Raw genomic sequence first — 22613 nt, forward strand, 5'->3', positions numbered from 1 at the left:
TGAAAACCGCTATATTTAGTTGTCTAGAGCTCATTAGACATTTCCCCTTCTGAATCTGAACAAGCATACCAGAAATGTAATAATAGAGAGGACAATATGGCTATTGTTTTTTCTAAAAACGGTAAGAGCATGAAAAGTATGCTAGAGTATTATATAGATAAAATATCCAAGAAGGGTAGCTATATATTCTCCTTTAATATCTCTTCTGCCAAAAATTTCACCACTTTAATTATGTAAGTTATTAGTTCCTTGTATTTCCTGTTTAGTTGCTTTAAAAATATGTATTAATATAAACCCAAATCAAAGGTAGCATTTTGTTTCTTACATGAAGCATATTTTTAATCTATAAAATGAAAAATCTAAAGAAGACATATGTATATATTGATACTAATATGTCAAATAACTCAAAGCTGACTTTGACTATAATGTATTTTTTCAATTCTAGTTATATTTTATGAGAACCTTCTCCAAAACAAAAACTAATAAACATAAGAAGTTAGTTGTGCATTAAGAAGGACTTTATGAGAACATTTAAAGTTCTACATTGTTTTACGGGCGACAGTTTACTCCTTTTTTAAGCTTTTGAATGTAGCTGCTGAGCTTCAAGGCTACTCCCACCTTCATCCTCATATATTTTATCATTATATCAGTGTTGAGCAACAGTAAGGCTTTCCCATCAATGTCCTAGGGAGAGAAAAGGTTTAAAATGATTAACAACACTGTACATTTGATAAACAGTTGTTTCTTTGTATATAAGAACATGCAAAACTAAAGCCTCTCATAGTTATAAAGTCCCTGAATATGTATCTCTGTATAAAAACTATGATAAATATCATTTCACAGTAATGTATCATTTTAAAATTTATATATTTATATCAATTTTAAGAAAAGCAAATTTAACTTAATATTTAAAATTAGCTATATCAAATGCCATAATTTTAAATACTGCGATGAATAAAATACTGTGTACACATGAAAAAAGTAAAAAGAATGAGAAAAATGAATTTCATGGCTATTAACTTTCTGATAGAGTCTAGGAATATATCAACATCAATGCAAACTGTAAATGTGTTCAATAGTATTGTCTTTATTTGAATTACTTGTCTGAAGCCAATTAGACATTAAGACTAATTATTGGTTTTCTTTCTTTACTGAAAATGGTGTATAGATACTCTACTACTTGACAGTCAAAAGGCATCTTTACAAAAATTCTTTATTGTTTTAATTTACCATCACCTTATGCTACTAAAGTATATAATTTTTTAAGTTCCAGCATAAAATAGAACTTTATTTAATCAGATATTCTTGTCTAAGAAGACACAGAATCTCTTACAATAGGAAATAAAATTAGAAAGTGAAGGAAGTAGAGCTTATTAAAATTTAGCCCATAACAGCAAGTTAAAAGAAACAACTAAATAATGAATACAAATAGGAAACGAGAAGTCAAATTATCTCTATTTTCTAGTCATAAGATCCTATACTTAAAAGACCCTAGAAATGCCGGCAGAAAACTCTTAGATCTGATTAAACTTTCAATAGTCACAGAATACAAAACGAGTAGCTTCCCAGATGTGTCAGTTCATCCTTCCTTAGGTGATTCCCTGCTCCCAGGAGGTCATCATAAAGATGCCCAACTTAGTGTGGGCATTCAATGGGCATAGCACACTACAGTACAGAACTCCTGGACTCAAGAGATCCTCCTACTCCAGCCTCCCAAGCAGTTGGGAATATAGGTATATTAGCGTGGATGTTATGGGAGTAGCCAACCACTTTCATATTGGATTAAAGCCTAGTCCATAAGACAGAATTTCATCTAAAATCTTACGGCTGGAGAGTTCATAGGATCTAGGGGAGAACTTTATTATTATCATTATTATTATTATTCAAAATGAACATAGCAATAAACTGCCTCCTTAGTTCACATATGTATGTGTGTGTATATGTTTATATATTTATATATTAGTACATCCCTTGACCCTCAATAGAAAAGTTTTTTTCCAGGACATGGTAATCAATAAAGAGACCCACAACTCATCCATGTGCAGAGATTCCCCCATGCAGCCACCCTATCACCCAAGACTCAGAAATCATCTTGAAAGAGTTGACAAAAAGAGTCTAAGGACCAAAAGTAGTGGAGATATGTAGGGAAATTCTCAAATCAGAATAAAAGCAGCCTGTATTCTCATTAAAAAAAAAAGCAGTAGCTTTTCTATGTACTAATAAAAAAAATCTTGCCAAGGAAGAAATTAAAGGAATTAGAGAAAAACAAAAAAAAAAAAACGTATTCACAAATATTTTTAAAGGTACCTGGGAATAAACCAAGCTAAGAAATTAAAAGACCTCTGCAATCATAATTTTAAGTTACCAAAGAAAAAAACTTAAGAAAATACTAGGAAAAGTAGAATTTAACCATGATATCGCTTTGTAAATTGTCATCAGCATCACAGTTGTCAATAGTCACATAAGGGAAACAGAACTGATCATCTGGAATTAGTTTCTGGATATCATAACAAGAAGGCTACTCTCGTATGCACTGTGGGTAAACTCCTCTTACTTATAGTCCCTAGTATGGGAAGAATTTGTCCTTGCAAGGAGAGAGGTCTACCTAAGACTTGTAACCTTAAACCACCGAACTTGAGGCTATTTAGTGTATTAGAAATTTAGCTACCCATATAAAGAAGAGACAATTAACCTAACATTTAAGCACAGAAGGATGGACAAGGCAACCTTTTCACAAACAAAAATTAAATCAGATAATAGGGTTCCCCTACCATCTCAGTTGGTGACTCAGTATCCAACTGAAAATGCTCAGAGGTCATTCAACAGCATTAGGGTAGCAGGAAAACTGAATTTAAAAATACATTACATGTTCTCTGATGGTGGAGTAGAGTTGGTCTGCCAACGAAGGATCTAAACGGTTCAGAAATGTTATCACGTCATTCACAGACCAGTTTAAAGGCTTTCCAAGGCCTTTCATAACAGCCTTGGTACAACTGGATGACAAACCTGCAGTTAACAATGAGTGGGGGAAACATTTTTAAAAGCCCGATCAGCACCTTGAAAAAAAGAGACGTTAGGTAAAAGTAATGGTCTTACTCCTGGAACCTTCTCTTCAGTACCTAATTAAGAACTTAAGACTCCAACTGTAAAATCTCCTGAGAGCCTTAACGAAGATGTGCTACATAGAGTATGTCACTGGAACTCCTCAAAGAGCAGAACAGCTTTATACTAGAAAGTACAAAGCTTCCATGGTCATGAAACACGTGTAGCAATCCAAGGCCTCTTAGGTCACAAGCAAGTACAGGAAAAGGTGCTACTTGAATTAAATTGGGATAAACTGAGCTAACTCAGTACTCTCTTAGTTTAAGGGTTTCAATGTATTTCTCTCTTAAATGTCACTTTCTCTAAATTAATTTATTGTACTAAATGTGGTGGAAATCCCTAAAGTTTACACTTTAAAACTGCTTAATTTTTGGTTATACCAACTAATTTCAATAACCTTAGTTATCTTAGGGTAACAAGTTCTTTGAATCAAATCTGTCTCTTAAATCCAATATCACAATTTTTATATTCACATCTCTTGTAGTTTAAATGTAAACTTGAAAATAAAAATATTTTCTGATGAGTTCAGTCAGTAGTGATTTTGACATTTTATGCAATTATTCTTTCATGTTTAATTGAATAGCAATACATATTTTGGTTGAATATTTTAATAAAGAAATGATACATGAAACAATGTAAGTGCTCATATCTCAGCAGGTTTTGCTGAACTATTCACTAAGTGGCATGGAAATTTCTCTGTGCCCAAATATTACCTTCAGCAGAATGTTTGACTTCCTACAAGTGATATATGATGACAAATGAAGGGGGCTTGGTCATTTGTTGGAAGGATCTTTTTTCTAACCAAAGAGAATCAACAGAAATTTCAATTTTTCTGTTTGTGATTTATCCAAAAGTATGTCCTTTCTTTCTTAGCACCTTATTATCATGTTGGGCATTTACTATGGGAAAGATAAAGAAAATAGATTTTATAATCACAATGGTGTCATTATGAAGACCACCAGAGACAATCCGTGTTAGTTGATTAGCTCACTGTCTTACCCATAATACTTACTCAATAAATGCCCACCATTGTACATATAATTACAAACCAATCATCAAAATAGGAAACAAGAAGGATGTTAATCATTGGTACCATTCCAAACTCACCAAAAGTATTAGGGTCAATCACAGGTGTACTCTGGGCCTCCAGTAAGGCCAATCGCTTCATTTCAGGATTCCTAATGGGCATAAGCTCCCCTCGAGGGATGTGGCTTCCTCTCAATATTGTTGAAGCGGAAGAAATGGTGGTGTGCAAGTTGGGATTTTCAAAGTCACTGTAATGGGTCATTGTAGAAGAGCCAGGAATTCTGCAATGGTAGTTTTGGGGAGTATATACAGGACTCTGTGGAGTTTCTGGACGGTTACTCTCTGGTGAAGAACTGATACATCTCACTCCCAGGGAATCGTCAGAATGGAACGCAGCATCGTTCTCAGTGTTCTGGATACTTTCGGTGTTGTCCATAGAATCAGCATTCTGGCATGTCTGGGCATTGTCAATAGAATCAGGGTTCTGGAACATCTGGGCGTTGTCAATAATATCAGGGCACTGGTGCATGTGGGTGTAATCTATAGTCTCTTCGTTCTCTACATCAAAGCTCACTTCATCCCTTGTGCGGACTGGTGAAGTTGGACTGTAACTTTGAGGGTAGGAGAAGGTATCATCATGAGCTACTTGGCTCTCTTTCTGGAGTTTAAGTCTTTTAGATGTCAGGTAATTGTATCTTCTAGATACTAATTTAAAAGGCTTCATAAGAAAAAGAGAAATAAAATAAAGAGTAGTCAGGACATTATGGTTTCCATGCAACATTATTTTACATTGGAAAATGGTGTTGTCTTTTGATCACATGATTTTTCTTTCTCTTCTGACCTACATTTAATTTAATGTGTATTTTATAAGTACTTTTTAAAATGTATATTTAAAAATGTATTTTAAATATATATTTTTAAGATGCTCATTGCTCTATATTCATTAATCCTGAACTTGATTATTCTTTCAAAAAGAGTTGCAGTCCTCATCTGCTCCTCCAGGAAGTACAGATAAACCTTGATAAGCCCACATTTACTAACTCTCTATCACTTGAACTGACTGGCATCTTTAGACAGAATATATTTATTAAAGTTGTGATAATGTTTTTGTATACTTACAGGGTAATGCCAAAAGGATCTGGCACGAGAGTAATAAATTCTCGTTACTTTATTATCTATGTCATCAATCTTCTTTTCCAGCCTTTGAACAGTTTTAGAGATAACCTGTTATAATAAAAGGCATTAGTAGTTGCTGTTTCAAAATGCATAAAGCAAAGAGATAATTGCTAGACACAATGGAAGTTCTCCAGTAGTCAGAAACATCATGTTTTTATTTGAGGCCTGGTTTTAAGAGCCACAGGACACTGGCTGAGATACTGTCTCCTCCACCTGCCACTGCAGTAGCTGATTCATGCGCATGTGCAAGTTTCTTCAGTGCCAGAAAGTAAGTGCATCACAACTCCTGATAACCTCCCACCTGTGTGTACTGCAGTGCTTCCCACTGAAGAGGGTGCTCACATAGGAGACAAGCATTCAAATCTGGTGACCATAAGAGTCAGCGTCCACACCACAGCTTGTGAACATATAGTGAGTGTTCCACTCTGAGAAGACTATAGAGCCAAATAAAACATAGGTGATGTAGGGCTCCAAAGTATTCTAAAACTTAAGCATCCAGTGTTGATCTCACAATGGCACTGAGTACACCTTTATATGCCATACCAATGAGGAATACCACTGATAACATGCTGACGGGTTTTCTTGAAGCGCTCAAAAGTTTCAGAGAATATATTTATAAAATACCATAAACATTTTTTTTCATTCAAGGATGAATGCCTTCCTCCTGTCAGAACTTCTTTGCTAGGTGCTAGGATCATAAATTTTAACACAAGCAAACAAACAACAACAAAAACTAAAAAAAAAAAAACTGTCCTGGAGAAATGCTCTTTGAGAGAACTGCAAGCAAAGTGAGTGATTCTCAAAATGTGTTCTGGGAGCCCAGTCCCAATGAATACACGTATAAAAGAACTCCTGTGCCTAATGCTCAGGGAACATTGTGGAAAATGAGGCAGAAACATTGTAAGAGCCAGAGGATCAGGGGTTTACTGTGATACCATGTCTCCTAGTGATGCCAGATGTTATGGTGTAGACCCATAGCATCTCACCAACATCACCTGAACAAGAAGGATACCAATAAACATGCCAAAGTGGACAGGGGAAGCCCACAAGGCCTCAACTCTGCACAAAGAAATATAGGAAATTAAGAAATACCAAGAGTGAGAGCAATAGTCTTCCCCAGGGAAGAAGACAACAAATGTTTTTCCAGTGCCAAATGGTCAGCATTGAAAACATGCATACAAATAACACTGTACAGGCTGAGCAGGGTGTATTTAGGAATACACACACGCATATATATGTATATACATATATATAAACATATGCATGCAATAGCAATTGATGAAAAAGGTCATGAATTTGAAAGAGAGCAATGAGAGTTCTATGGGAGGATTTGAAGGTAGGGAAGGGAAGGGGGAAATGTTTTAATTATATTATAATCCCAAAAAGAGAGTAAAAACAATACGCTTTCACCAAATATTAAAAGACTCCTTTGCTTCTATGTTTTTATTTTTTGAGACAGGGTTTCACTGTGGAGCCTTGGCTGGCCTTAAACTAACTATATAGATCAGGTTGGCCTTGAACTGTGGCAATCCTCCTGCCTCTGAGATTGCATATTGTTATTGTTATCATCTCCTACACGTGTAAGGAATGCATGCATATCAGCACACTCAGCAATGTGACAGGATTCTCAAGGACCCCTAAGGAACACAGCTTGGGATCCAAAGCACTGCTCATCCACAATGCCATATTCCTTGCACAATTACTGGTCTCTTGGCTGAACACTACACCCTAGGCTTCAGGTTTGCCAAGATTTGGGCACTGCAGGTCAGGCAGCCTTACCCACCCACCCCTACTCCTGCACAATCTTAAGACCAAGGCCTGTGAACATGGCTTCTGTCTTCACTAGTGTCAGTCTAAAAGGTAAGACACACAGAAACTTTTACTTTTCAAATTCTGTTAGTTCAGTCTATTCTGTAAACCTTATGGGACAAGAATCATTTATTTAAACTCTTCCATTGCCTCCGAGGTATACAGCTCACAAAATCCACAGTAATTAGATATTTCTATCAGTCCCTATCCACAAGTTTATTTTTATGATTTCCCCTCAAAATTATATGAGATAAATTCATTGTAAGACATGAGTAGGCTGCCCTTTCATTTCAGTTGTGATATTAGGTAATTAATTAGGCACATATTAAAAGTGAATCCAAATCTTCCATTTCCTTTAAAAGTTGTATAGTGGAAATTAATACTAAGCAACATAGATGGAAAAAACATAAACCTGATAAATGTTTTTAATGTTCTAAAATACACATACTGATATTTCAAATTTTCACCTGAAAATATTATTCTACATAGAAATTGTCAAAATAATCACAACGATGTGAATAATCACAAGAAATTTGGTATGGCAAAATTTTGATTAATTATACACTTTCCCCTCATGTAAAGTAAGAAATGTTTACAATTTAACATTCTACAAAAGCATATTGAAAAGAGAAGTTGTCACACCTGGAAATGGTTCATGATATCCTCAATGGCTTTTGGTTCTTCAATTTCACGAATTTCAGGTGGCTGAGGTTCTTTCTAAAATAGTTTTTATACCACAAGTAGTTAATGCTTTATTTCAGAAGGAGTCACATCAAATAGTGACCATACCTTATATTTATCTATATAAGTTGTTTTTAATTTTTACCAATATTTCAAAAGCCTTAATAAAATCAGAGATGAAATAAAAATCAACACTACAAGGAATGGAAATAATTGCCAGCCAAGTAAAAGAGAAACGAAAGACTTTACCAGAAGGATCTAGGTTTAGAACTCCAGTAAAAAGTTGCTCAGAATGTCCTAATACATAAGAAAAGGGAGCATGCAAAATGGCTAAGATTTCACCGTCTAAAGAGATTCAGGATAGAGTATGTCCTTGAGTGTCAGTTTAGAGAAACTCCAGAAAGTAGTTGAGATTTAAACTTTTCTTATTAAAATGGTAAACACTGATGTACTGTACAACCAGTTGCTTAATATTACTTACATAACCGAGATGTGTAATCTTTGGTACATACTCATAAAACATATTATCATTACCATCCTAAGGAGGCATTCATATTTGTATAGGATAAAAATTTCTTAGCAAATTAAAAGAAAATATAAAATAGCAAAAAGAAAGCTGAGGACTTTAATTTCACTTCACAGAAGTTTTGAAAACCTGTTGTGTTATCAAAGGACCTATGTTTTAAATTCCATGCCTATGTAGAAAAGCATGTGTGACTAAAGCAAGTGGGTGATGAGTTCAAGAGCAGCCTGGGTGGGTCAAGGACCTTGTTTCAGGAAACAAGAGAAAAAGAATACTTGCAGAACTATGCTCTCATTAATCTAGCTACACCAGTGTTTAACACCTTCTTACTTTAGGGCAGAGACATTAATCTTCAGTGTTAAAAATGCTTTCAAAGCCAAACAAACAAACAAACAAACAAAACAAAACAAAACCAACAATCACAACACAAACTGACCATGGTCAGAGCATTGCCCTGGTTTTGATTCCTAAATAATCCAACATTGCCACCATGTGGTCAAACTAGGAAACAGTTAAACACATCTTAACTAAATTTCTAAAACATCTTAAAATGCTGTTGAAATAAGACAGGGTATAAATAAGAAAAGTTACCATAAGTAACTGCTACATTTCCACAAAATAATTATTCTAAGAAATGAGGCAAAGAGATTTTAAAGTAAACAGACTTGGTAGCTCTGTATGTGGTTAGCCTTCCACTGATTAGGTTACTAAATTAACACACACTTGCGTTATATAACATTCCTTACAAAAATATAGTAATTTACCTTCACATGGTAGCTTGTGCTTTCAAGCAAATTGTCCCCACAATGACTTTCAATAATTGACAGTGAGCATTGTCTCCAATGATGAAAAGCATAGCAGTTGATGTAAGTTGAAAGCTGCCTAGATTACTTCAATGGCATTAATATGCGTGTCCTTATGTGACTAAAGAAATGTGTTCACTGCTATGCAAGATTAAATATAATGTAATAATTTCCATTTAGGGAGGGGGAGGGAAATGGGAGGAGGGGAGGAGGTGGAAATTTTTAATTAAAAATAAATAAAAAAATAATTTCCATTTGTGTTCAACTTCAAAGATTAAGAAACTCAGAATATGACAAAATTTTTAAAAGGCAAACCAATTTGCAAAGATGTTTGTCAGATTCTTATAAAGTTGAGTTTTATATAGACTCTACTTGTTTGCAGTTCAATTTCAGAGTACCCAGAAGAAATGTTAAGTGTATGTTTTTAAATTTATACACAAGTGTTCATAGAAATTTTATAGAGCATTGTCAAAACTGCACTTATTACCTAATACATTTCACTTTATTTAATTTAACTCAGTTTAGCAAAACTACAATACCAGGCTAAAGAACAGAGACGATCAATTTAAAATACAAACCACAGCCATTTCTTTGGAGGCAGACATCACTGCTGTGCGGCAGGTTAGACTTGCTGGAAGGTTTACTTGTGAAACTGTTTAGTCATCTAAGAGGCAAACCTTCTACTCCTGAAAAGAAATGCATAAAAATGCTACTTCATGTACCTACAATCTACATCAACTTAACATGGGTGGCTTTACATGGCGGAGGGTGAAACCTAGGATATTATCTATGGTAGGTTAGTGCCTTATTGCTAAGCTACATTTCCAGCACTAGAATAAATCTTTATACATAGAAGAGCAATGACTGGGAACACACAATGAATGAAGTTTAGAGAAAGTGCAATCTGTGAACAGTTGCTTCCAAACTACAAAATGAGCACTAAAAGCCACCGAACAAGAGAATATACTGCTAACACTTATGTCAAGGAGCTCAAAGGCGTTTTTGCTTAGGGAGACAGAATGCCGCCATACTGCCCCAATAATCTGTTATGATCTAAAGGCAGCTTCCACTGCCACCCTTGACACCAATGCTACGGCCACTACTGTCTGGCCACTAGGAATTCTGCTGCTATCTCAGATGCTGCTGCTGCTGCTGCTGCTGCTGCTGCTGCTGCTGCTGCTGCTGTCACTTCAAGTCTCCATCTCTGGTATCTCTATTAGTGAGGCTGCTGGTGGTGGTGCTGCGGCTGCTGATACTGAACTGCTCCTGGTGGTGAGGCTTCTGCTTCTGGGCTGCTTCTGAACTGCTCCTTCTGTTGGGCTGTTGCTGCAATGTGAGTAGAGTCAACCAAGGAGGCTCCACCTCCTCACCTGCCCTGTAAACCCTTCTGAGGCTCGCATCTCCAGGGCCCACCACAGCTCCAAAATTATGACTGCTTTATGAGTTAGACTTTTAACATTAAACCCAAATAAAGAAATGCATGTGAAATATAAGATGAAAATAAATTCTAGAATTTTTAAGGCTAGATTATAGCCCTGAGTCATTCAATATGGAACCAGAACCAGGCATGTCTGCAATCCGAGGACCGACTTGAATTCCTGACGCAAAGTTACTAGAGGGACACCCTAGAGCAAAAGTTAATTCATTTTATTCACTCTGAGACAGAGCAGCAGGGAAAGACATAATAAAGGGACCAGGGTTTCATCCCTTTCCTGTTCTCCTTTAATCTGCTGTGGGGAGACTAGTGACCAGAGTCCCTAAGGACGAAATTAAAAGGGAGATTAAAAGATGGGAGAGCTCTCAAGTTAGACAAATGCAAACCAATGTTGCATAAAATTTTCAAATTGTAATATGCAACATGATTAATAAAACCCCAGAAACAGATATTGTGGTTCAACCTAAAGGTCAGAAAAGCCAAACAGCCAGCCACTGTCTCTTACTTCTACCTCAGTTTGAAATGGTGATCCTGCCTCCAGGAATCTCAGAATGAGACTGTGTCTGAGAGCTGTCTCCTCCCATCTTATATTCCTTTCTAGGGTTGGGATTAAAGGCATGCACTACTACCACCCAGTTTCTATGGGTGTGGCTACTGGTTTTAAAGGCATGTGTGTCATCACTTTCTGGTCTGTAAGGCTGACCATTGTGGCTGTTTTACTCTCTGACCTTCCGGCAAGTTTTGTTTATTATTAAAATACAAATGAAATATCACTATAGTAATGCATCTCAATTTGACCTATAATTTCTACTACATTTTATTTTTGTTTAGGATTTCCTGACTCTAAGATTGTCATGAGCTGTAAGTAATTAACCTGTATCTATAACCAAACAAAGAAAACTTTATAATGAAAATAAACTACTTACGGCTATTGCCAACAAGGATGAACTTCACAACCACAACCTTGAGTAAAAGAAGCCAGACATGAAAGATAACACGGTATACAATTCAACTCAGAAAGCTCAAAATCAGGCAGAAGTAGCCTATGGTAGGAGAGGCCTTTCCAAGCTAACACTATGGTCACTTTAACAATTTCCTAGTGTTCTATCTTGGGAATAAACCATAAAATTACTTCTAAAGTTTTACTCTTACAATGAACGTTGTAGAACAGTGTTGCACTGGTACAAGTACTTCTAGAAGAAAAATTCCTAGAAAACAAAATAATAAAGTAAAAAATTAAAAAAAGACTGACACATTTGAAAATCCTTTAGTACTTTCTAAACAGCCCAATTAAAGATGACTATTGGAGTCAGCCAGTTGTTTGAAAACATAATACAATGTTGACTCTACATCTTGAATCAGAAAAAAAAAACAAGTATCAGAGAGTATCAAATTATTTTTACCCTATGACTTCTTAAAAACACACAAGGTAAATCAAAGCATCAGGATAACTCCAATTCAAGTTATAAAACCCTAAACAGCCCAAATTAGGAGAGTCATTTGCCAATGACACATCCCATAAGGCATAGCTCACAATGTCTAACATGGCTCAAAACAACCTTTTATATGACAATTCATAAAGACACAAAATCCAAATCAAAGCAGCTAGAAATTTCTAAGAAAGGAAACTCCAAATAATGCCAAATTGGAAGAGTTATCTGTATGAACATATCTCATTAAGTATAGTTGTAAATAATTAGAATGGCTAAAGTCTACCTTTTACCCAAGACTTCTTAAAGGACAGCAATTCACAACAGCAAGATCTTCCTAAGAAAACAACAACAACAACAACAAAAAACCCAAAAAAGTCAAAATCCACACCAACTATCAACTTATCCCATAAGGCAGAGCTCACAGAGAAAAGGATGCTTAAAAATTTTTTTTACCATAAAATTTCTTAAGAACCCACAAGGCAAATACATAAATTTCAAGTTTCAAAAATCTGAAAATAGACACCAAATTGGGGGTGGGTGGGAGATTCAAAGGCCACCAGTTGATCCCATAAGACATAAATCACAGGGGGTAGGATGGCTTAAAACCATGTTCTACTCAATGACTTCTTAAAGATACATGAAGCAAACCAAAACAGGTAGATATCTCCAAGTTATAAAAGACCCAAACAAATTAAACTGCAGAGTCACCTGCCATCAACTTATCCCATAAGGCATAGCTAACAATTATTAAGATGACTAAAAAGTACATTTTCTCCAAATAATTATTTAAAACACAAAAGGCAAATCAAGGCAGTGAGATTTTTCTAAGTTATAAACCCCACACAACTAAATTGAGGAGTCACTGGCCATCAATTTATTCCATATGGAATATATCACAAATCTTGGATGGAGGAAAACAAATTTTTATTCTAAGACTTCTTTATTAAAAACACAAAATTCAATTTATAACATCTAGGGTCTTTCAATGTTATACTAAAACAGCCCAAATTGGGAAAACTATATCCCATCAATGTATCCCATTAAATATAGGTCACACTGACTGAAGGGCTGAAATCAACCTTCAACTCTTCCTTAACAACATACATGGCAAATTACAACAGTAACCTGAATTCGGAAAGAATCAGGAGAGAAGAAAGCCAAATGATTACTAACAGATGAGAGCCTTTAAAACAATACAAAAACAAATAATAATAATAATAATAATAAAAACAACCAAAGGAGCACACAGCACTCAGCCAGCCTCAGAAGCATATCCGGCAACTACTGGGCCTTACAGGGACGCAGACATTTTACAGTTGTTCCGGGATGCCATGTCTGCCCTCTGGATGCTTAAGCTAATGATAAACACAACACTCTAGAAGGCGCCCTCAACACCCCGCTACATCTTTTTCTTCCTTCCTACTAACATATTTACTATAAAATGGTAAGGTTTTACTGTCAACTAAAAAGCGGTTAAGCACCAAGGCCACTAACAGATCCCAAGCACTGGTAGCCTGGAGACATAAAAATTATTGAAATCATCCAACCATAGAGCGTTCATCATCTGAGGCGTCAAAGTACAGATTCGCCAAACGTTATCTTCTCACTCCGATGGCAAAATACTTCCGATTTTCCACATTACTACACACACTCTCTCTCTCACACACACCCATGACAACAAAGGTTAAAGAGGGGGCTAAGATACTCATAACTTACGTATTTTGATGGCACACCAGTCTCCAGAAAGCTGCCGGCAGGCCGCTGAGGAACCCTCTCGACGTCCGCCAGCTGGGAAACCACCTTCGATGGCCGTTGACGCCTTTTAACCGTCCACGTGCCAGAAACCAGGTGCGCCTGACGCACTGCGTGTCGCAAAGCGCAGCACGGCAAAGTGCCTAACCGTAAAGCCATACGTGTTCACGGCTTGTGTGACTAAACAATGGCCCGCAAAATCCATGAGTGACCAAAAGGATGTATAGACCCGGAGATTTTTCACACTGTAGACGGAGATAGGGCATGGAAAGGGAAGGTTTCCAGAGGAGAGGGTCTTTCTGCCTACTGAGAGGCAAGACCTCTGGCTTCGAGGGTCCGAAGTTGGACCTCTGCTCCTACACTTAACTGTAGCTGAGACAATTGGCGGACAAGGAGCCTCTAGAGCGCTGTGGCAGACATTTTTTTTTTTTTGTGGAGACACTGGGGCCTGGGCTAGCTAATACAACTTCTAGCCCCAAAAGTGATTCAAGGGCCGGCTTCCTAAGTGTGTGGCAAGCATTTTCGTTTGGTTATTAAAGCATGTTACTATTAACATACAACCATATACCCTTTTCCACCTCCTGAATCCACTAGAGATGTCCAAGATGACTGGGCTCCGGGGGTACACAGTGCTAAAACCTGAATGGGGCAGAGGAGCTGGCGTCTTAACACATTTTTTTTTTTTTTGTCGCCTGGGAACACTAGTAGCATCATTTCCAGTCTCCAATAAGCACAGACTGCAGTATGAAGCTAACATATTCCAGTGTCATAGTTGTTGGATTTAAACATCATGAATAAGTAAGTAACATAACTTACTTATTCGTGCAAGCTAAATCATAGTCGTGTTGCGTGTTGTCCAGTATAAAATAGGCTTATCTTGGGAAGTATACACATTAGTGCGCTCAAAGCACATAGTGTATGATACAGGAGTTTTGCTATATAATAAAGTTGATGTAACATTAACTAGTGGCAATTTACCATACATATATATATATATATATATATATATATATATATATATATTAGTGCTTTTGGATGTACAAGTATAATAAACTTTGAAACAAAGCAGTCAAATGTTTCAAAAAAAAGTCACAAACCTTCATCTAGTATAGAAAGGAACCACAAAGTAGCTTGAGTATTGAACATATGTTGTTCCCTATTAAAAATGAAGCTAGATTAGTGTCCGTTATAGATAGCATGTCTTCCTGCTAATAAACACCTTTTATATCTGGGTGCCTATAAAACACTTCCTGCTTGTGAAACCTCCCAACTATAGTTACATAACAATAAAGAGACAACGCAGCTCTTTAATTGCAGTCACGTTTATTTGCAGTCTCTATACACACTTTCTAGGGAATCAAACTGTTCTGATACATTTTTTGAGAGGGGTTCACAATGAAACTGTCACCGTTTTTCCTACAAATAAATACAAGACTTAAAGTGTTGCACAGCTCTAAAATATACAAAGGCTTGGATTGAATGTAAACGTTGAAAACATTTTACAAAAGAAACCATCTTTGCAACAATTTAAAAAGTTCATATTTACAAATGTTACAAAAATACAAAATGGATGCAAGTCCAAAAACCATTGTCTTTTCGGCCAGCACGAACTGGTTCTAGTACCAAAATAGTTACACCATAACCTTCAGAATTCAAGCTTTGTTACCATCTTATCCTCTCAGCATCCACCACTAAAGAGATTGTACTCACTGGCGAGAGCAAACGGTGTATTTTGTTTGCTACTAGTCCATGTCCTCTACTGAGCCAAAACCCAAACAAGCAAAATCAAACCAGAATCACCAGAAAAGCAAGAAAGTAAAACAGAATTCCCACACACAACATAACCATGTTGGATAAACACAGAAGAAAAAATTGCATCAGTGCAAACAACAGAAGAAGTTTCAATTGGTCTTGTCCTTTGTTTTTATTTTTTAAACAATAGCTAATGTGTGTACCCTGCTTCAAGCTGACAGTGATGTTAAAGACAGCCCTACGTCTTGGTCTTGTTTAGTATATTATAAAGCTGTGAAGACTAATTTTTAAGGATTTGCTTGCTTTTAAAACTTTCTTATTCAATATTCTTGTCCACAGTGAATCTAAAATCCGTCTTTATTTGGGATTTCTTTAAATCTATGAAATACAAAATAGAGAAACTCTGATATAGATTTTTAGAGTAAACAAAATAAGTAAAACTATATTATAAGGGTGGTTCTGTGATCATCACATAGACGGTACCTTATTGCCTCACTATTCAAGTCAAATATGTATTTTAAAAATATATGATATGATTACTTAAATTAATGTCAATAATAAAAGGTGACATTTTTATTAAAGCCAATTTATGTTTTTCTATTCAAGATTTAGAATCACTTTTAAAACCCACATACCTTTCTTCACACTAAAAAACCCCCTACCTACACAAAAGCCATACTGCAAACGAACTGCTTTTATGAAAATTACAAATGATCACCTATTGTGACTGAAAACGATGGTTCCTTATCACATTTGTCTAAAAACTTTTCTTTTTAAAATTTTGTGGAATGTACTTTCAAAGCATGAGACAGATTTGTTCATGACCCCACACGATGTCAAACCATGCTGGTTGTGTGTGTGTGTGTGTGTGTGTGTGTGTTGCTTGTTTTTGTTTTTTAATGAGTTACATGTTCCAATGATAAATGATGCTCAAATTTCTTTCAATCCCCAACATTTTCTTTTAACAAAATTTTAACACTTTGTATATGTTCAAACCCTTTACCAGGTAGTTTATCTATCCCCAGCACACACTTGCGCTCTCGCTCTTGCTCTCTCTCTCTCTCTCTCTCTTTCACTCACTCTCACTCTCTCTCGCTCTCTCTTTCACTCACTCTCACTCTCTCTCGCTCTCTCTCATTCTTTCTCCCAGTTCTCAGTCTCCTCCTCTACCCCTCCACCCCCAACACCCATTTTACATACAAGAATGACAAGAAATTAACTAACACAGTTTGGTAGTAAAAACAAATAATAGAAGAAGCCAGACATTTCCCCCCAAACAAACAAAACACCGACAACAGATTCTTTAATTCTTAATCTGTAAATATTATCACGAATTTCTATTGAAAGACAGTGTCTTCTTAGACCATACTTTCTCCTTCATTTATCATGAGTTAATCCTTTCATACATCTTCCTTTCTCAAATACCACTTGCATAAGCATAAAGCCAACTGCTTCTCACTTGCTTGGTAACCCTGGTGTGTTCTGCCATTGTCTTTCACAGATCATTTTTCTCCTTAGTTCTAATTTCTACTGCTCCCATTCAAAACCTATTCTAAGTACATAGGTGCTTATATTTCTGACATGTGATTTCAAACATTAGTATCAGTTCATGTTAAAATCAGAGGTGTGAGAACCACTTGCAGATTTCAACTTGTTTCTATACTTTTTTTTTCAGTTTTAAGACAAGAAAATTCAAGTAATTTCAAGTAATTCAGCTTGTTTCCCTGCCTTCATTTTATCAGGGCGCTTGCCCTGACGTTTCTTTTCCCACCCACCACCCTCCCCTTTTGCCATCAAGCAGTTCTAGTAAAATCAATCAAACAAACAAAAAAAAAAACCCGCTGTATGTAGCATTGTGAACCAGAGCTGCTCCCCATGCCCAGGTGAAGAGTGAATATAAATAATGCATATACACATACTCATTTCCCAACGACATTGTTCACAGTGTCACTTCTGTTAAGTTTTAGGTAGCATGAAGCTCATCAGCACAGAGAAAAAGCTTCGCTGAAAACTCATCACAGGGCGGGTGCTTACTGAGAATTCAATAGCTCTGTGGCATGCTTAGGTTCTATCTCTGTTAGTTTAAGAACCTGGAGCTACTCAAGAAGCTTAATGAGTATAGTCATGAGAGTATGACTGTTTGTCCCAGTAGCCTTATAGAAAACATGACCTAAAATTAACTACTGGTTTCTCTACTCATTCTTCTTAAAGCAATTCACTGGAAAAAAAATTAGACTCTAAAGGACACTGTTTAACGCTATTGGGAGGGGGGTTCTTTGCATTGAGAAGGATGATTTCTCTCATTGGTTAAAAAGATCAAAAGCATGCTTTTCATTCTGTTCAAATTGCCACATGGCAAGACACAGCCACAAACTCAGATTAGCTTGTTTCTGCTACAATTTGTCACAACAATGATTAGGTCTGAATTCGTTATTTTAAGTTAATCACAATTCAGTACATGACCTCAATATTTCCATTATTTCACCAGTTTTAAATTCATATTTGAGGTTTATCACTCAGAAATCATGTTGGTGGACATTTAAACATGGTATTTGATATGAAAATGGTATTCACAGAATACAGGTATTATATTTTGTGTGTGTCCTATAAACAGTTGGTATGTGGTAGATAATTGGCCACTTGTCCACTCATCATTGATAAATCTATTTACACATTTTTATCAAAAATATGGTATTTACATATGTGTAGTTCTTTCTTCTAAATCTTGCTTTAGTTCATTTTAATGTAAAAAAATACCAAACCTCCAGAGTAATTTCATCTTCTTAAAGTATGACAGTGAGGGCTTTATTTTCACAATAGGCAGCTCTGGGAAAACCTTGTCTAGGTTTCAAGAAAGTTAGACATTTTTGTATTCTTTATTATCACAACGAATGAGATCGGGTAAATCAAACTATGCTAAAGAAAATCACGACAGACGGAACTGCTACTTTAAAACATGAAAACTAATAAAAAAGAAATGACTCAATCACTTTCTGTTTCTCCAGCACATATGTAGAAGCTCATGGCCAAGCAACGATGCGATTCCCCCACCCTGTTGCTACTTCTCCCAGTTCGTTCCTCTACGGTATCACACAATTCGTTCAACAGTAAGGGGCTGTACATCTGAGGTCTGCTTGGCTCAGGCAAACTATGTGGAACTCTGGGAGGATCGGTCATCATGTGGGCTCCCGTCAGAGTTTTCAGTCTCTCCCTCGGAGATGGCCTGCATTGGCGTACTGTACAGCCTGCAGCGGACACTGTAGCGGCTGCTGCTGGCCACAGGTGGGACCCGGGAACGTCCAACCCGGGATGATGCTGAGGTGGCAAAGGTTTTCGAGGAAAACCCTTCTGCATTGACTCGTGGAGAGCACGGGGACAGAGGGGACAGCGCTTCAGCCCCGGGTGTGCCCTGGTGGGTATCATCAGGGCTCTGTGAGGACTCTGAAGTGAACTCTCCAGGAGGCTTGGGCAGGATGGGGCTCTTCAGGATTTCGGTGGCAGACATGCGGTAACTAGAATCAGAGCGACTGCCTTTCTTGAGAAGCAGTAGCTTAAATTCTTCGTTGGATGTGTTGGACTTTTTGGCATTTCGGTAGATGAGACCAGGTGACCTCTGGCTAGTCCCAGATGTCACATTGCTGCCGGTTGAAGCGACAGAACTGGCACTGCTGCTACTGCTGCCAAGGGGAACCCTGGATTTGCTTCTAATAGACATGTCCCCAGAATCTTTCCTTCCAAGGACTTTCCTCTTGGATCTTTTAAGAAAAGAGAAAATGGGGTAAAAATCTGAGTCCACATACAATTTATGAATTAATAAGTTTGCCATCTGATTCCCATATCTATTATATTTAAAGAGCATCCTATATAGTAGGATACTAAGCATTAGCACCATACAGAGGAAGCTTAAGATTCATTACTTGCCCCCCTAGAGTTTAAGGGGGGGGGAACTGCCAACTTCTATTTACAATGTGGGCAAGACTGTTGCTTTTTCTCATTCAATCTGTTTGTAAAATACAGAGAAACATTCTCACGTCAACAATAAGCTTCCAAATAATACTATTTCCAAATAATACTAAGTACAGCAAATGGAAAATGGCATCGTTGGGACACAACTGGCCTTAGCTTGATACCTGATGGGCCTCGATGATGAATAGTGGAGATTTGTGCTACAGACTAACCTACATTTTACAAATTAAGTCGTTTTAATTCACTGCACATGAAAAGTTAGTTTAGTGACTTTTTTTTTGGTTTTTTCAAGACAGGGTTTCGCTGTGGCTTTGGAGCCTGTCCTGGAACTAGCTCTGTAGACCAGGCTGGTCTCGAACTCACGCCTGCCTATGCCTCTCGAGTGCTGGGATTAAAGGCATGCGCCACCATCGCCCGGCAGTTTAGTGACTTTTAAAATAAGTTTTTGAATGCAAATGCAGTAATCCTTAGTTACTCAGGGACAGCAATAGTGTATCAAGCAGTAAGTCAACTCTTTGTGAGGAATTGAAAACTCAAACCATCTCTGCAGCTCTTAAAATATTATAAAACCTAAGCTCTCAAGATAGAGAAATAACTCTTGTCACTGGGATGGAAATAAATAGGCAAATCCTCCACAAATACAAATCTAAGTTTACCAAACTCCTTAAATCTACCTAACCTCTATTTCGATCATGGAATTATTGATCTTATTTTGGATTAAGTGCGCCCAGACTCGATGAGTCTTCAGTCTAACTTAGTCATTCCTGACTCTGGTGGCATGTGTTCTCACCAACGTAAAACCTTGTGTGGTAAGGAAAATGTGAGCTTTGCCTTTCCAGATTCCAGAGGAGTGTGACAGTGCTCAGAGAAACCCCTGTGGTTGATATTTTTACATATCTGTTCTTGGTGTCACCTGAAGGTAGAATTTTCATATAGCAGGTCTTATCAGCATCTATAGTATTCTAGACACAAAATGATTTTTCAACAGAATCAAATCTGTGAGGTTAAGTTTAGATGCTTAACTTGTTCAAGGCAGCATAGGAATCAGCATTGTCGGGATTCTGATTCAATATCTTTCTAATTCTACAAATGTGTATTCTGCCCACTCTTCCAGACACATTACATGGTTCTTTGAGGGCTCATTAACTTACATAGCAAATTAATAATTTGTTCTGGGTTTGAAGATACATTGTGAGAGTCAGAGGAATATGATTGGTGTTTAGAGAACAACTGTAGTTGAAGAACATAAACTGGCGATTCTTACCCTGTTTGTGAGGAAGCTTGACTGCTTACGGTATACACAGAGGCTGCTACTAATGGAACTCTTAGGAAAATGCAGTTGCAAAAGAGCAGTGCTCCTTCTTTGAGAAAAATAAAACCAAATGAAACAGCACTACCAGAAAAGAGAACCCTTTTCAAAAGCAGAAGCTCGAGGGGCGGGAAGAGAGATTAAAAACTGCTTGCGACAGCTTGAATTTTGCAAAAAAATGGATGGAGCTGGAAAACATCATTTTGAGTGAGGTAACCCAGACCCAGAAAGATAATTATCACATGTGCTCACTCATAAGTGGTTTTTAAACATAAAGCAAAGAAAACCAGACCACAAATCACAATCCCAGAGAACTTAGACAACAATGAGGGCCCTAAGAGAGACATCCATAGATCTAATCTACATGGGAAGTAGAAAAAGACAAGATCTCCTGAGTAAATCGGGAGTATAGGGACCTTGGGAGAGGATTGAAGGGGAGGGGAGAGGCAGGGAGAGGAGCAGAGAGAAAAATGTAGAGCTCAGTAAAAATCAATAACGATAATAAAAAGCCCTGCTTGAGAAGAGTTTATTTCCCAAATGGTAAATCTGTGAAAAGGGAAAGATAAACCCTGGCTTCTATCCTTTGGGAATTGCGTCTCGGTCCCCAAGGCCAGGTGGAAGAAGGGACTCATGTTAGTGGAAAGAGCACATTTAGCATCATTTGGTTCAGTGGCTAAGAGTTGACTTTCAAGGATGAGTTCTGGCTCTGCTTCTCTGGTCAGCAGCTGGAATGGATTGTTACAAATATGGGCCACTGATTATAATGACTATACGGGCCACAGGTTAGAAAGGTACAAAAGAGAAAGTGTGCCTAGGCCAGCAAAGGCACAACCATGTTCTGGGAAAGCAACCCAGAGAACATCTGCTATTCATGGGCCTTTCATTTTGGAGATAAAAGTCAGCACCATGAAAGAAATTCAATTTTTAAAGAGAAAGAATAGAAGAGAGCAGTTTTCAGTTGTTCCAAGCTGAGATGGGCTCAGATGGTTCTGGCAAATCAACATATGTTTGTATCAGCTAGTGTGAGGTTACGGCTTTGAGCATATTTTATAGACGTGAGGGATTACTTAAAAGCCAGGGCTAAAGAGTGTAACTCTGTGGTAGGGTGCTTTCCTAGCATGTCCTGAGTTTGATTTCTAGTACTGCATAGGTAAATAAGTACAAAATGTAATATGTACAACAGAGGTTATTCTTGAATTTGGGTTTTCACTCCAAGTCATTTAATAATAAATTGTTTTCACAGGTAAATTTGTTTCAGAATATCTTTCCTGGGGGAATCACCAGTATTTCCCCTTCGGTGATTCTTACTGGGCTCTCTTAATTGAACTTTATATATCTGTCCATCTAGCTATAGCTATCTATCTAGACTCATATTTTCAAACATGCATACAAGTCTATGAATTTTATTTGGAAAGATACTTCTTCCTTGGTTGCTTTTGTTTTGTTGTGTGTATTATGGGTACAAAATGCTTCCCCATATTTTCATTCAAGGAGAGACACTTCAAGAAGCAAATTCTTTTCTGTGCCTTTTGTTTCTAGGAAATTGGCCCAACTCTCTCACCTGTGAATGACAGCGAATAGATCCTCAGTTGTTCGAGGTTTGTTTGGAGACACAAACACACCCTCAACTTCAGCTTGAGAGTCCTCACTGAGTGGTGAAGTGATGGAGTCATCACTCGGTGATAATTCTTCAAACAAGAACAGAAACATCTTTAGGAGGGAGCTATACATCTCACCACCCTGTTTCCCTGACACCAGGATCAACCAAATAGAAGGAACCTTACCACGATCTTTAAAATGAGAGAGAGATCTGTCAAATATTAGTTCCCAAATAACAATAGGTTTC

The 22613-nt window shown here is 37.2% G+C and overlaps 2 protein-coding genes across 4 annotated transcripts in view; both read right to left on the minus strand.

The window, feature by feature from the left end:
• Positions 1–549: 549 nt before the first annotated feature.
• Scml1 (Scm polycomb group protein like 1) lies at positions 550–13899 on the minus strand. Its single transcript, XM_075956996.1, has 6 exons — positions 13705–13899; positions 7756–7830; positions 5248–5352; positions 4210–4846; positions 2867–3006; positions 550–684 (listed from the first exon to the last, which is right to left on the minus strand). The coding sequence occupies exons 1-6, from the start codon at positions 13897–13899 to the stop codon at positions 550–552; spliced, it is 1287 nt and encodes a 428-aa protein (XP_075813111.1).
• A 1147-nt stretch (positions 13900–15046) lies between these two features.
• Nhs (NHS actin remodeling regulator) overlaps positions 15047–22613 on the minus strand; it is a 346298-nt gene continuing 338731 nt past the window's right edge. For all 3 annotated transcript variants that reach the window (XM_075957465.1, XM_075957464.1, XM_075957466.1), the window contains 2 exons: positions 22329–22455; positions 15047–19247 (listed from right to left, as the gene is read on the minus strand). In XM_075957465.1, coding sequence (XP_075813580.1) covers positions 18641–19247; positions 22329–22455 — 734 coding nt within the window. In that variant the 3' untranslated portion in view covers positions 15047–18640. The remainder of the gene's footprint in view (positions 19248–22328; positions 22456–22613) is intronic.

This window comes from Microtus pennsylvanicus, chromosome X, assembly GCF_037038515.1.
Source record: "Microtus pennsylvanicus isolate mMicPen1 chromosome X, mMicPen1.hap1, whole genome shotgun sequence".
In the NCBI taxonomy this organism is placed as follows: domain Eukaryota; kingdom Metazoa; phylum Chordata; class Mammalia; order Rodentia; family Cricetidae; genus Microtus; species Microtus pennsylvanicus.